Raw genomic sequence first — 15,025 nt, forward strand, 5'->3', positions numbered from 1 at the left:
AACTTTCCAGACATGACAAGGTGCTTGCTTACTCCCAGCCCCCTGCAATCCACAAGTGCCCCCTGGACTTGGCAGGCACTCAGTTCTTTCCTTGAAGTGTCTGTTGAATGACTATGTGTAGGCTCCTGCCATTTTCTTCTTTTGTCCCCCTCATGTCTCCTCTCAGTTCCCAGAGCATCTCCCTTAGTTATCTCTGTCCCACACAAGCCTTTGTAGGTTCCTTGCCCTGTTCATTCTCATATGCACTGACATTAGAAGTAACAAAATCTCACTGTACCCTCTGTGAATTAGTCTCTTCATCTGTAAAATGGGGATAACAACATCCCCCTACTTCCCAGCAGGGTTGTGAAGATTCAGTAATGTACCTAACAGGCTCTGAGGCTGGAGAGTGCTCAGTGCTTTGGTCTGAAGTAATTTGGTTTGGAAATGTCATTCTGCCTATGCACAGGATACTATTTCCCCCACATGCCTAGGCACATATCTGCAGCTCCATCCATTGAAGCTTTTATTTCAACGCTGGGCTATTCAGTGAGCTGCTGTTAGTCGCTCTTCTCTTTCGTCCTCTTTTAAAAGCAAAGGAAATTCAATACTAAAAGCAGAAGTTACTATGAAGTTACAAGCACTGATGTCACAGTGCTGCTATAGAGAGGTATAGGAGTGAGGACTATGTGATATGCAGAAATATATAACTATGGGCCAAAAGGCCAAATTCTGCCCTGTTGTGTGCAGCCCCACTGTCATAACTTAAGATTTCCCACCTTGTGTTTAAAATCTCAACCCTCATGATGCATTAGACTTTAAATATAGTCCTTTGAACATCTGGAATGTCTTACATTGATGGGTCTCAACAGCCATTTAAAACACAAGGGCCACATTCCTATGTGCAGCTCCCATTGACCTCAATGGGAATTGCAAGTATCTTTTTCCAAGGGCAGAACTGGACCCCAACTAAATTAGGTCACACTCTAGACCTTTGAGAGGTGGATACATGCTATTCTTCCCATTTCACAGAGGGGGAAAATGGATGGCCAGCTGCTCTTCATTCAACATTCGCCTCACTGGGCCAATAGATCTTGATATTCACCCTGACAGAAGCCACTGCTCACTTTATGCTGCATTGAAGATCATGGGATTACTTCAATCAACCGAACTGTTGCGGCTTTGAGTATATGGCAGCACTGCAGGCTCACATTAGAGGGGCTGCAGAAGGCCTGCTTTGAGGGGAAAGACAGAGACGGACAGATGTGGGCTGCCTTCCACTAGGCTTTCCTGTAACTGCAGTTATCTTCAGCTTTCTTGTTTACTAGCTAAATGAAGGAGGAAGTGGCCAGTCAGGCCAATGAAGTTTACAGAAGCAAGGGGGTTGTGTCTGTGCTTTGGCTTTACCATTGGGAATACACAGTGGACAAGGACAGACCTAACCAGACATGCATTTAGCAGAGGTAGGTCACATGTGTTTTTGCATAGGATGAAATTCGATGCGGTCCCTCTCCATCACAGGTAATTATATACACATGTCCCACACACACATTTCCGCCCTTCTCTGCATTTTAGCTCTTTTACTCCTCCTTGGCCACAGCAGGATGCTTGCTCTCATGACCCTCAGCTTGCATCTGAGAGCAGGAGCGCAGTGGTCGCTCAGGGGTTAAATGTGACATATTTAAACTTTGCAGCTGCATAACATGTCTGGCAGAAACAAGGGAGCATGAAGGGTGCTAATGGGAAAAAATAAGACAGGGCATACAGCAGGCATGATGCCAAGTAACCCTTCTTTCCTCCTTCCCCACCTGCATTTCACCAGCTTTTCTGATCGAGATATATGAAGGGCCGTGCCAGGGAGACAACACAGATACCTCTCCCCTTGACCCAAGGATGCCACAGTCAACTCAAACCTCAGCTCTTTTTTAAGGACAGGAAGCCCAAAAGACTAGGACAACTTGCCCACTGTGGTGCTTGGGACAAGGAGCTAGCAAGGCAAACGAATAGTATTGGAGGCCCTCTGAGCTTTGGTTTGGCAGGATCATCCACCTCCTGCATCATAGGATGGTCACATTTGTCTGGATCTAGATCATGGGCTGCCAAGTTACTGTTTTTCTTCTTAAAAAAAAACAAGGAGTCCTTGTGGCACCTTAGAGACAAACACAGTTATTTGGGCATAAGCTTTCATGGGCTAGAACCCACTTCATCAGATGCATGGAATGGAAAATACAGGTATTTATACCTGCTACTGTATTTCCACTCCATGCATCTGATAAAGTGGGTTCTAGCCCACAAAAGCTTATGCCCAAATAACTGTGTTAGTCTCTAAGGTGCCACGAGGACTCCTTGTTGTTTTTGCTGATAGACTAACCCGGCTACCACTGAAACCTGTTTTTCTTCTGCACACTTTAAGCTATTCTCTTCCTGACTCTTATCCTATTGCTACCTTTGCTCCACGTAGTCAGCCAGGCTCTTTTTTAAGAAGTTATATTGAATCTTTTAGTAAAAATAAAATGAGTTTCAAAATGCGTCTGGCCAGACAAAACATCCAGTTGGGACTAATCTAGAACTCACACAACTTGCTGCACTTGTGTCTCAGAAGAGAAGAGTAGCCCGCCTACCTTGATCCCCTCCAGCCTGCAGGCTCTCAAAGTGAAACGAAGCACAGCACACAAACCAACCAGAGGGAAATGGACACAGATGTGCACAAACAGTTCCAGTTCTGCTCTGAGTGGTAACCACACGGATTCCAAGAATCCCCAGGAACGTTACCCTCACTCCGCTGCACACTGAAACATGTTTTGGTAGAAATGCTGGAAGCTAATTTGTGAGGGGGCTAGGGGATCACTGTTGGGAAACGAAAGATAAAAAACAACTTTCAGATGTGAAGGGAAGTTACTATTTCCAGTTCACAAACCCATAACAAGCCAAAACACCACGACACTCCACTGCAATCTACAGAAACAGGAACTTGAACAAAACTTCTGCCACACAGTTGGCTAGACATAAAGGACATTTGCTTTTCAAAATGGCCTCTAATTTCTACCCTTCCCCTCCCCACCCCTACCTGTACATTAGGTTGCACTAATAATCAGTGTCAGTACAGTCAATCACAGGCACAAATGGCAGCATTCTGACTTCTTAGCACCCAATCTGGAGCCCCTGTTAGGTAGTTAGATATCTATGTTCCGGCATTTGAAGCTACAACCCAGTGGTGGACACATTACTGCAGGTGCAAAATTACAGGCAATGTTTACCAGAGCTGACCCAAAGAGCAGATTCTTTCAAAGTGGAAGTGATGCTGAGTAACTCGGGGTACCTTCTTCTCAATGTTTAAAGAATAGCAGTACCTCTGTCAGTGGGCCTCCCTTAAAGATCACACAAAAAGGAAGGCATGAACACACACTTTCAATCGCAGCAGCTACTATACTATAGAAGGAGCGAGCAGATGTGTATCTCTCCCTACTCAATGCTCCTAGGTGACCACCCAGCCATTAATGTATAGATATATTTAAGTAATTTCTATAGCTCATAATACAGTGGAAGGTGGGTGCTTTAATTACAGAGATTAAAGGCACAAAAGAACAAACAAAATCAGCTGCTCAGATGCTACACAAAACAAATGTATATATCCCACCCCCTCTGGGATTGCTCCATCACTTTCCTGTTAATCGTCCTACTGATGACAAAAACACTTTGTTGGACTAAGGGACCCCACCTTAATCTGAACTCAAATCAGCCATGGGCAGTCTGCGCATCTCATTGCTGAGATGCTTGCACTGTAGGCACTTTGATGGTGAGAAGATGCAGCATTGCATCATGGCCACTGTAGTTCAACACAGCATCTCCACGCAATCACTTTCTCTATGTTGGCCAAAAAATGGGACCTAAAACTCACCACCACTTCCAGCAACAGTGGAAGCCATAGTGTAGACAAGGGGCAGGAAATTTTAATGCTCAGAGAACTAATGGACCACACAGTGGAAACAACACTTGATCCCACCTGAGTCTTGGTCACACTAATGCTCCCAACATGGCTACAACTAGTGGGGCTGCACCAGTGGTGAACTGTGGGCACCATTTTTGCCAGAGAGCATATTGCACTCTATGTGAAGTTAGGACAGTGAACATCATACAAAGCCAGCCAAATCCAGGAAAATTATTTTGCTAAAAAGTCCAAATGGGTGGCAGCTCTAGTTTTGGCCAGTAGTTATTGCACAGAACTGCTTTTCTCTCTGTAATGTGGTATTTTCGGACGCTCTGGCAACAGCAGAGCCAGAACTTCTTACCAACCCTACATACTGTTTGAAGTTTCCTTGCTGTACTAAAAACCTACTGGCTTTTCTCAATGCCACTGAAAATCAGGCACATTCTCAAAAATTCTTAAATCCAGACATTAAAAAATAACTACTTGCTATTTCCCTCAACTTTTAAGTATTTGTTAATTATTTAGAAAGGTCAGTGTTTGTTACTAGGAGAGAATGCATTGCAACCTTTTTTGCAGAACTGTAAGACAATCCATTTTCTAGGCAAGCAATGTAAAGACTCCAACTAACTTCAATGGCAGTTGGACCTTGGTTCAGAAGAGCTGAAAACCTAGATCACTATTTGCCATAACGAGCTGCTAACTTAAAATGCCTTAAATGCCAGCATGGTTAACCGGATTCCATCTAGTCAATATGCTTTCTACAGTATTGCCAGCACAAGCTGATGTCCCATATATGAAAACTGCTGCCCAACACACTATCCAGGAGCAATGAAAGCTGATTTCCCAACAGAGGCACAAAGTGTTACTTTAGGCTTCAGACCTGAAGAGCAGATTTCCCCGTCTTTTTTAAAAAAAAAAATGTGCTGTCACTAAAGAATGACAATTCCAAATAGTTCTCCAGCTCTCTGGAACAATCTGCCTCCTCTCCACCTCACCAATCTCTGCACTTCAGACACTGAGGTTTTGTCTTTATGAACATTTAGTTCACACAGGGTTGCTAGCTGTCTGGTTTTCGACCAGAATGCCTGGTTGAAAAGGGACCCTGGCAGCTCCGGTCAGCAACCCTAACGATACATACAATACGATGGGGGCTAATTTAGCTACAACAAATCAGGAAAAAGATCTTGGAGTCATCGTGGATAGTTCTCTGGAGACGTCCGCGCAGTGTGCAGAGATGACCAAAAAAGCGAACAGGATGTTAGGAATCATTAAAAAGGGGATAGAGAATAAGATGGAGAAGATATTATTACGCTTATATAAATCAATGGTATGCCCACATCTTGAATACTGGGTACAGATGTGGTCTCATTTCAAAAAAAGATATGCTGACACTAGACAAGGTTCAGAGAAGGGCAACTAAAATGATTAGGGGTTTGGAACGCGTCCCATATGAGGAGAGATTAAAGAGGCTAGAACTTTTCAGCTTGGAAAAGAGGAGACTAAGGGGGGATATGACAGAGGTGTATAAAATCATGAGTGATGTGGAGAAAGTAGATAAGGAAAAGTTATTTACTTATTCCCATAATACAAGAACTAGGGGCCACCAAATGAAATTAATGGGCAGCAGGTTTAAAACAAATAAAAGGAAGCTCTTCTTCACACAGTGCACAGTTAACCTGTGGAACTCCTTGCCTGAGGAGGTTGTGAACGCTAAGACTATAACAGTGTTTAAAAGAAAACTGGATAAATTCATGGAGGTTAAGTCCATTAATGGCTATTAGCCAGGATGGGTAAGGAACGGTGTCCCTAGCCTCTGTTTGTCAGAGGGTGGGGATGGATGGCAGGAGAGAGATCACTTGATCATTACCTGTTAGGTTCACTCCCTCTGGGGCACCTGGCATTGGCCACTGTCGGTAGACAGGATACTGGGCTGAATGGACCATTGGTCTGACCCAGTATGGCCGTTCTAATGTTTTTATGTACAGCAAACAATCTGTAACTCTTTCAATCAGTTACTTCTTTTAGCATCCCATTGCTAGTCTCAGCTCGTGGGATCCCCACTACCCTTCCATGGATGATTGAGAGAGGGCTAGAAAGCAAACTGTCAAAAATGAGTAAAAGCTAAATTATGCATTGTGCAACAGAGATCATGTCTACACAATGGAGACTAGCAGCATAGCAGAATCATTGCTATGTTGGCAATAACCTGTAGGGAAGACGCAGATGACAGCTATGGTTGGGTTTTTCTGTTGCTGTAGATACTCCACCTCCCTGAGCAATGGCAGCTAGGATGATTGACGTATTCTTCCATTGACCTAGCTATGCCTATCCCAGCGGTTGGGTCGGTATATACCCCTGAGCACTGTAGCTATGCTGACCTAAATTTTAAGTGTAGACCAGGCCTAAGAAGTAAATATAACAGGACAATTCAGATAATGGGACAATTGAGATGATTAAAACCCTAATACATAGATGGAGAGAGACCCACAAAAGAGATTTCATCTCCCTTTTTATTTTGGTACCTCTAGGGTGACCAGACATCAACTGTGAAAAATCAGGACAGGGAGTGGGGAGTAATAGGAGCCTATATAGGAAAAAGACCCAAAAATCAGGACTGTCCCTATAAAATCAGGACATCTAGTCACCCTAGGCATCTCATTATACTCTGCCCTTTTGATGTGTTGTTTTCACTCGTGTTTTGTGTATAAATCAGGACGTAACCCTGAAAACATTTACACATGAAAGTAACTTTGCTCATATAAGAAGCCAAATGTACTTAATGGCACTACTCAAATGAGTAAAGTTACTCGTGTGTACAGTATAAGCATTTGAAGGAGAAGCTCCCGTGAAAGGATTGTATACTCCCTGTGCCAGGTACCTTGGTTTCCTTCAATCTGAAAGGCCATGGTCTACCTGCAGCACTATGGAATTAATAAATAATCATCTGTCTTCTCTTGCAGTTCTCTTAACGCATCCGCTTCGTTTGAATACCATCAGCCTTATTACTGCATTTGTCATTAATAAAGCTGCATAATTCTCACTGGCACAGCAATTCTCATTTGCACAGAGTACAAATGAATCCTTTTCCCTCCTACCATCCCACCCCCATAACTCCATCTCTTGCTCCCTCCATAAGAGAAGTTTTTAAAAAATAAATCTTCCCAGGCTACAGAATTCATCTATGGCATGGTTGGCATGTCAGCTATTTCTAAGGCTTCCTGCCAACCCCAGCTCCTGTCCCTACCCGCTCCCTCTGCAAGAGGGAAGGTGGAGGGTTTGAAAGCACAGAAAGGCATATTGGCCTGCGCACAGGAAGCAATAAAAGTTCAGTAGAGCTCGTATGCGAAGGAGTCAAGAGAACTTTTATCAGTTGGGTTGACTGGGTGAGAAATAAGCCCAAATATGAAAAGGGCTGGAGAGGCTTACTGCGCCTGGAGTGCAGATGAAAACTACACACAATGTAACTGTCGTTGGACTATGTTCTGTTGCTCCCACACCCACACCCTGAATTTTAGTGCCTCATCTTATCAATGCTTTTCAGGACTCACATCTGGTACAGCAGCAAACGGACTGACCGCGGTCCCTGTCTCAAAACAGAACATGAGGTGGAGGAAATCATCTTTCAAGGCAGCAGCTGCAACTTGTTTCAAGAAAAGTAAAATTGTTTTTTTTTTTAAATGGAAAATCTCAACATAAAAAGGAATTAAATCTCCAAATCCTTCCCCTATGCCACAACATAACACTCCCCACCACACAACAAACTAACAAGCTTCAAGAGGAAATACTGTTTTCTAAAATCCCTTTTGCAGCAAAAAGGTTCATTTTACAAACGACTTTCACCTTCCCCCGTAAAGCCGACTTGCACACGGAAATCTTTTACAGGAGTGGAAATGCAAAGCTCAGACACAAACAGACTCACCATGGCTGAAATTGTTAATCCGGGTTTTGTTCATTGGAAATTGCAGATTAAATGAAGAAAATAAAAAAAAGAATGATCACCATCCCCCTTCATCCGCTCCTGCAGCCAGCCTGAGCACCATGCACTCGGGAGATGGGAGGATTCCCAACCCAAATTCCTTCCTGCAGGCAGTAAGCTGGAGATCTGTGTTCCCTTCCACCCAGGCCTACGGTACTCCACTAATAAAATCTGCCCTTGCTGACCTCATTTGCACTGAGAGCCACCTAGTTCGTTCCTAGGAACGAATGGGATATCTACAGCTTGTGCAGTCAAGGGGCTGAACCGTTTAAATAGCAGGGGTGGGAGTAAGGGAGAAAGTGAGAGCAATAACGTATGTACGTGCGTGCAGCTTAACCATTTCAAGCTCTTAAACTCTGCCTCTGGACAGAGGAAGCGTTCTCTCCTGGAGAAACTCACTTAAAAGAACACACGGCCTCCTGGTGTAAGAGAGTCACTGCAGTAGAAAACGAGTGTGAAGTACAGCAAATAAACAAGGTGCCTAGAAGATATATTATAGGGGCTCTCTTCCATTGTCACATGGGGTGTGCACTGGACTAGATGAGACCTTCAACCTCTATGATCAAAATTTCAAACCTGGGTGCTTAACCATGGTGCCTATATCCATATCAGACACCAAAATAAAAGTTTCCAGAAGTGCTGAGCATGCCGGGCTCTTATTTTTCAGACATACCTCCCCTCTTCCGCACTCCAATCCTCACTGTCACCATCACGCAACTACCTAAAGTAGACCTGGACTGGGAATGTGCAACATTACACAATGCCATAACCAGGCATAGGAAAATTGAGTGGAAGCACGTAAATATGTCCTATTCAACCAGAGACTGATCAGTCAAGTCTCTCACTTCCACTTTCAGCTGGGTGGTTTTTATTAGTAAAAGATGCGCTTTAAAAAGGGGGGCAGTATAAGCCAGATTCAGACCTCAAGACTTGGGCTGTACCCAATTAGGTCTGAATCTGGCTCTCTGAGGGTTTGTCTTCACTACTGCGCTAAATCGGTGCCACTGTGATCGATGCAGCGGCATTAACTTAGTAGGTCTGGTAAAGACATGATAAGTTGACGGGAGAGTGTTTTCCGCTGACATACCGTGGTGTAGACACTTCGTTAAGTCGATGTATGTTACATCACTCACACCCCTGAGTGATGTAACTTATGTCGATTTAAGCAGGAGCATAGACAAGCCTGAGTGTGCACGTCAGAGCAGTGGTAAACGCTGGTCAATCCCTCAAGAATCCAGAGAGGGCCACAGGCTATGGAGGAAGAATGGTCCAGCAGTTTGGGCACTAACACCTGGCATTCAGGAGACCCAGGTTCAATTCCCTGCTCCGCTGCAGAATGCAGGTGTGACCTTGGGCAAGTCACTTAGCCTCTGTGCTCCTCAGTTCCCCACCTGTAAAATGGGAATGACAGCACCTCCCTGCTTCACAGGGGTGCTGTGAGGATTAATACATTAAAGATGGTGAGGTACTCTGATTATATAGGGACGCGGGCCAGATAAGCATGTTACAAAGACTAAAGCATGGGAAATGGGAACCTTCAACAGAGATGGGATTCGTCTGTGTAGCAAAAAGCACATTCTCTGTGATTCCTGAGTCAGCGTTTGTGGCATATATAATGTACAGTATGAGGTGAGAAATCAACCAGTTTGTGAGAGGCACCGCGGGGGAGGATTTGGGGCTGAAATGAAGAAGGGGACAGATTGGGGAAGGGTGCAATGATAACTGCATCTTCAAAGGGACTAGAATGAACCCATCAAGTACACGTGACAACAGAGTACGGCTAGGTGACAACGACAAAGGCAGATGCAAAGGCAGCTGAGTGGCAATCCACATAACCAGGCACTATGTTTAAAATTCCCACCAACACAGAAGTCATCAAAGGTCACTTCCAAATGAGATCTCATTTGCTTGCAATGTAAAGAAAGTGCAGGGCTTCAGGCCAGGTCTACACTAGCGAAGTTACAGCAATGCAGCTGCGCTGCTGTAAGATCACTTGTGTAGCCGCTCTATGCCGATGGGAGTAAAACCACCTAAACAAGCAGCAGTAGCTATTTTGGTGGGAGAATCTATTCCATAGATATAGTGCTGTGCACAAGAGTGCTTATGCCAGGAAAACGTATGTTGCTCAGGATGGTGTTTTTTTACGTCTCTGAGCGATATAAGTTTTGCTGACATAAGTGGCAGTGTAGACATGGCCTTAGAGAAAGCAACGTTAGTATTTTTACAGGGATGATCCCTCTGTCTCTTATTGAACCCTCAACTTTAGTCAGATACTTTGTTAGAGTTGTTTAAAGAATCGGTAAAGCTACTTCATGGCTTGTCTACACATGGAGCTATTTCAGAATAACTATTCCTGCTCCACTCTATGGCTGTGTCTACATGACACAGCTTGTAGCAACATGGCTCTGTCGCTACAGCAGTGCCACTAAAAGTTGCGCTGTGTAGCCACTGTTCATTGGCTCTCCTGCCAATGAAAAGCTTTCACCCTCAACGAGCGGCATCTGCGTTGTCAGCAGGAGCAGGCTGTTCACGCTGGCACTTGTCACAGCAAAACTTTTGTCTTTCAGGGTTTTGGTTTTATTAAACATCTCTGAAAGACAAAAGTTTTGTCATTCAATTGTCAGTGTAGACATAGACTAAGTATGCACACAGTTATTCTGGAATAAGACTGTCCACACATGGAGTTGGTCAGGAATAGCTATTGTGCTTTAAATCCACAGCCTACTTTAATCCTAATTAACTTGCAAATGTAAACAAATCTCTGAACACTGTAACAGGCAGGCTGAATCTCTGAACTAAGTGCCATTGATCCTTTTAAGTCTGCTAGTACAGTAAGTCTAGCAGGGACAGAAGCTCAAGTATTTCTATTGTCCCACTTGAAGATGAGCCAGGAGCAAAGACAGATATGCCACCAATAAAAAATAAGAATTATATTTAGATTTTATAGGGCCAAAGAAAACATTTCCCCACCACTGACATGCAGCCACCTCTGGAGTGGAATGTGACTTCTGTTAAACAGCACACAGCACTGCTGCACAACAGTTTAGGGCAGGATGTTGAAAAAGAATCCCAGATCTGGCCAACACCACAGGATGATTTGACTAGGCAGAATGACATTAATCAAACTGGAATTTGGATAGAACACTCGAACTAAGAGCATCCACACCAGTGTGCAAGATTAATCTCTTTCAGCATACACAGAGAAGTGTGTGTGCGCAAGGGAACTGGTGGGGAGGTGGGGGAAGAGGTGTGTGTCAGGATATTTGTGATCCTTTCCCTCACTCAAAAGGATCTCAGCACAATTCTTCTCAGGAAAAGCCTCTTCCACTTTTTTCCCGGGTTGGATCTTCCTGTTGTTAGTGCTCCAGTGGCGCCACTGAAGGAAACCAGACCGTAAATTTCCTACAGCAACGAATGACGATCAGCTGCCTCCTGGGCGTGGAGTCAGCCAATATTTCTGGGTTGGGGAAAAGGGAGGATCTTTCCTGGCTCCAAAGAAGAAGATGGAAGAGACAGTTTGTCCAATTGTCTGGAGTGAGCTGAAATGTTGCCCAGAGGAGAGGGCTGAGAAACCGCTCTGAGGGGAGGAAGGGTACAGAGTAGCCCAGGTGCCAGAGGAGCAGGCTGGCTTGGGCACAGAAAAGAGAGAGCAAAGGGACAGAGGAAGAAGAGCTAGGAGACCCAAGGCCCCTTGAGTGTCCTGGGGGTGGCAGTCCCAGAGGAATCCTACCAAGAATTAGGGGCCCCGAACATTCATTAATGTGGGGAGAAGGAAGAAGGCAGAACAAATATTGCAGGATCTGAGGCTGGCCTTTGCAGTTGGCAAACAGCCATTCTCAAGGAGCTCTTCTCATCTTATTTTCAAAGTCAAATCTGGGTTGCCTGGACGAGTCACAAAGTGGTCCTATTTGTGCCCAAAGTCACACAGTGAGTCCTCACTGGTGCCTCCTGACTCTTGGCCACTAGACCAGTCTCCTCCAAAGACCATCATCTGCTGCCACTATCATCATGGAACCTGGAACTGCTGGATATGCTGGTGAGCAGCACTCACTGCTGCCTGTTGTACATGAAACGATGCCAGATCCTCTAGGGGGAATAAGACTTGGGCATTTTGTACTGCTGGCCAAGAACTTTCCCACAGATTTTAACTCCATGTCTCCACCAACTGCATCAGTCCCCTCACTCCCTAGAGATACAGGGCCTCTCTGGCAGACAGTATTCATGTTTTGATCCAAGAGATAATAATCCCCCACAAGCATTACTGTCATCTACCTATTGGCAATTACACCCAACTACAATTCTCCAGCAGGTCTCCATTCCCCTAAGCTGTAGCGGTGACACTAATGCAGTGAAGGAGGCCAAATAACCTCCTTGCTTTTGGGGTGTTAGCTGATGACCTGTGGGGAAACAGAAAGGATTCCCCTATCCCCAGAAGATACACTATCACACAAATGGCCAGATGTACTGCATTTGCTTTCTTAGAGGTATGATACCAGACCACCTGGACCATTGTGACAATTCTGCACACTTAACCATCACCATAAGCCAGACAAAATCCTCTTCCAAAAATATTACCACCCAAAAAACAAACTCATGGAGACATACTGCTGTAGCAAAAGCAAACATGGAGCTAAGAATCTGCTGGGGATCAAGCAGGTAACCCTTGTGGAAATGTGGAGGCAGGAGTAAAATCTTGGAATGCGGTTGGAACCCAGAGAATATGGACTTGAATTTTATACAGGTGACTAGAGCCAACTTTGAGACTACAAATCTTTGTCTCTTTGTTCCGTTTGAAGATGGTGCGGTGGAAGGAATCGAAGACCAGTTCCTTTCCATTATAGAGCAAACAGCAGCATGGGAAAGACCAAGCCAAATGGCTTTTGAGAACTGGTTTTAAAGGACATCACAGGATTTCAGAAAGACAAAAGAGCAACTTTAAAACAAAACAAAACAAAAAAAAACACACACAGAAGCCTCCTTGCCAGGAATGTGGAGAATGTCAGGGAATATTACAAAACAGGATGCAAAGAGAAGCTGGCCTCAAGCTCTATCACGATCTCATACGTTGGCCTTATTATCAGATGCTGAATCCAGACGGAAACCTATCAGTGAATCTGCCTTGGAACCAAGGACTGAGCTTAGCTGGGTTGATTCTGCCTTTTCTTCTACCAGAGAAGTCAGAAGAGCAGCCTCTGCTACGGTCAATCTGTGGAGGGATGAAGCTCTGCCCATCTGCCTATCCACTATCATAGCCTTTCCATACAACACATAACATTCTTTATGTCTATAGTGGTCACACAGCAAGTCAGTGGCAGAGTCAGGCAAAGACCTCAGGAGTGCTGATCCCAGTTTACCTGCGCTAACCATTAGGCAATACTTCTCAGCTCTTTAGACAGCTTCCTTTGACGCTTTTGCTAAATTACCAAATATATTTGTGCCTTCTATGGTTTTTACATCCCCCCGCCACCTGCTCAGACCTGCAGGGACATTCCGACATTGAACCTGTGGCACTACAATCCCTCCCATGCCTGCAGACAGTAAGGCCAGAAGTTCAGCAAGGCGATGAACCAGCAGGGTCAGACTCAAGGAGAAGCTGGGTTAGGAAGGGGCAGGAAGTTCTTATTCAACACGCCAACATCCTCAAGAGCAGCTCAGGCAACTGACACCATTTACTAGTGCAGTAAGTGCCTTTTGGCAGAAATGAGCATGTTTTTTCCAACTTTGCCTCCGTGTGAAAGTCCCTCTTTAAGTAAAGGAAGGTCCTTCTCCAGGACCAGATTTGTCATATTAGGACTTATTTGGGGGCTTTTTGCCCAGCCAAGCATCGACATGAAAGTACATAACAAATCTGCCTATTCACATAGCACGAAGGGCAGCCGCCTGCACATGAAAATAAGATGGGTGCTTTGTGGTGGGGCATCTCTGGTGGCTAAAAGGCCCTGCATGAAACCAAGAGCAATATGGATTCCTAACCACATTCAGAGTTTATCAGGGATTACCTTTGTAAGGCCTTGGGCTTAAAAATCATGAGGGAATTTTTACTCAGTGATACAAAAGGCACCTACCTCCTACGGCCGGGGTAATTACAGACCTGTCAGTCTGACATTGAGTCCCAGGCAAGATAATGGAGTGGCTGATATAGGACTCAAAAGAATTAAAAGAGGGTAATACAATCAATGCCATACAACATGGGTTTATGGAAAACAGAGCCTGTCAAACTAATATCGTATCTTCTTTTGATGAGATTACAAGTGTTGTTGATAAAGGTAATAGTATCGATGTAATACACTTAGACATCTGTAAGCCATTTGACTTGGTACTGCATATTATTTTGATGAAAAAAACCTAGAAAGATACAACGTTAGCATGATCCACATAAAATGGATTGAAAGCTGGCTAACTAATAAATCTCAAAATGTAACTGTAAACAAGGAATCATTAAGTAGGTGTGTTTCTAGTAGTGTTCTGCAGGGAGTGGATCTTGGCCCTAACATTATCATCATCATCATGTTCCTATTACACTTCTGGTGTTTAGGGCAGTGACGAAGCTCCTCCACTCCTGTCTGTTTCTGGAAAGTCTTTCAATGGATCCCCATCGGTGTCTCAGGTTTTTCAGCTTGGCTTCCACAGCTCTTCACCATATTGGTTTTGGGCAGCCTCATTTTTGCTTGCCTTCAGGTGTCCATCTTATTGCCACTCTGGTGATGGAATCAACTTCCATCTGAAGCACATGACTGATCCATCTCCAGCGCCTCCTGGCAATGATGGAGCTCAGATCCTCTTGGCTGCACTGTGTGAATAGATCTTGGCTTGAGATTGTTCTGGGCCAAAAGATATGGAGGATTTTTCTGAGGCAGGTTGTATGGACATGTCATACTTTCTCATTCCCCAGCATTCTGTAGTGTTGAAAGTACCCAGCTCTGATAAATCGTGAGTTTGGTTTTGGTGTTGGGTTTGTTTTGATGATCTCCAGACTGTATTTAAGCTCCTGAAGGTGTTCCTGGCTTTACTGATTTTGTTTCGGATGTCCTAGTTTGTTCCACCATCCTGGCTGATGCTGCTGCACAAGTATCTGAATGTTTCTACATTGGTGAAAACATAATCCTCTATCCATACTGGTGATGGTGAGGCAATATTAAAGG

At 44.5% G+C, this 15,025-nt stretch overlaps 1 protein-coding gene across 8 annotated transcripts in view; it reads right to left on the minus strand.

Annotated features, from left to right (window-relative positions):
- The window catches only part of STARD8 (StAR related lipid transfer domain containing 8), a 150,892-nt gene that overhangs the window by 41,587 nt on the left and 94,280 nt on the right, over positions 1-15,025 (minus strand). Inside the window, exon 1 of one of the 8 annotated variants that reach the window (XM_030574879.1) lies at positions 7,827-8,172. The exons of the other annotated variants lie outside the window; for them this stretch is intronic. Within the exon in view, the coding sequence (XP_030430739.1) occupies positions 7,827-7,860 (34 nt within the window). The 5' untranslated portion in view covers positions 7,861-8,172. Of the gene's footprint in view, positions 1-7,826; positions 8,173-15,025 lie in introns of those variants that run through there. 8 annotated transcript variants of the gene reach the window in all.

Source organism: Gopherus evgoodei, chromosome 9 (assembly GCF_007399415.2).
Source record: "Gopherus evgoodei ecotype Sinaloan lineage chromosome 9, rGopEvg1_v1.p, whole genome shotgun sequence".
Taxonomy (NCBI): domain Eukaryota; kingdom Metazoa; phylum Chordata; order Testudines; family Testudinidae; genus Gopherus; species Gopherus evgoodei.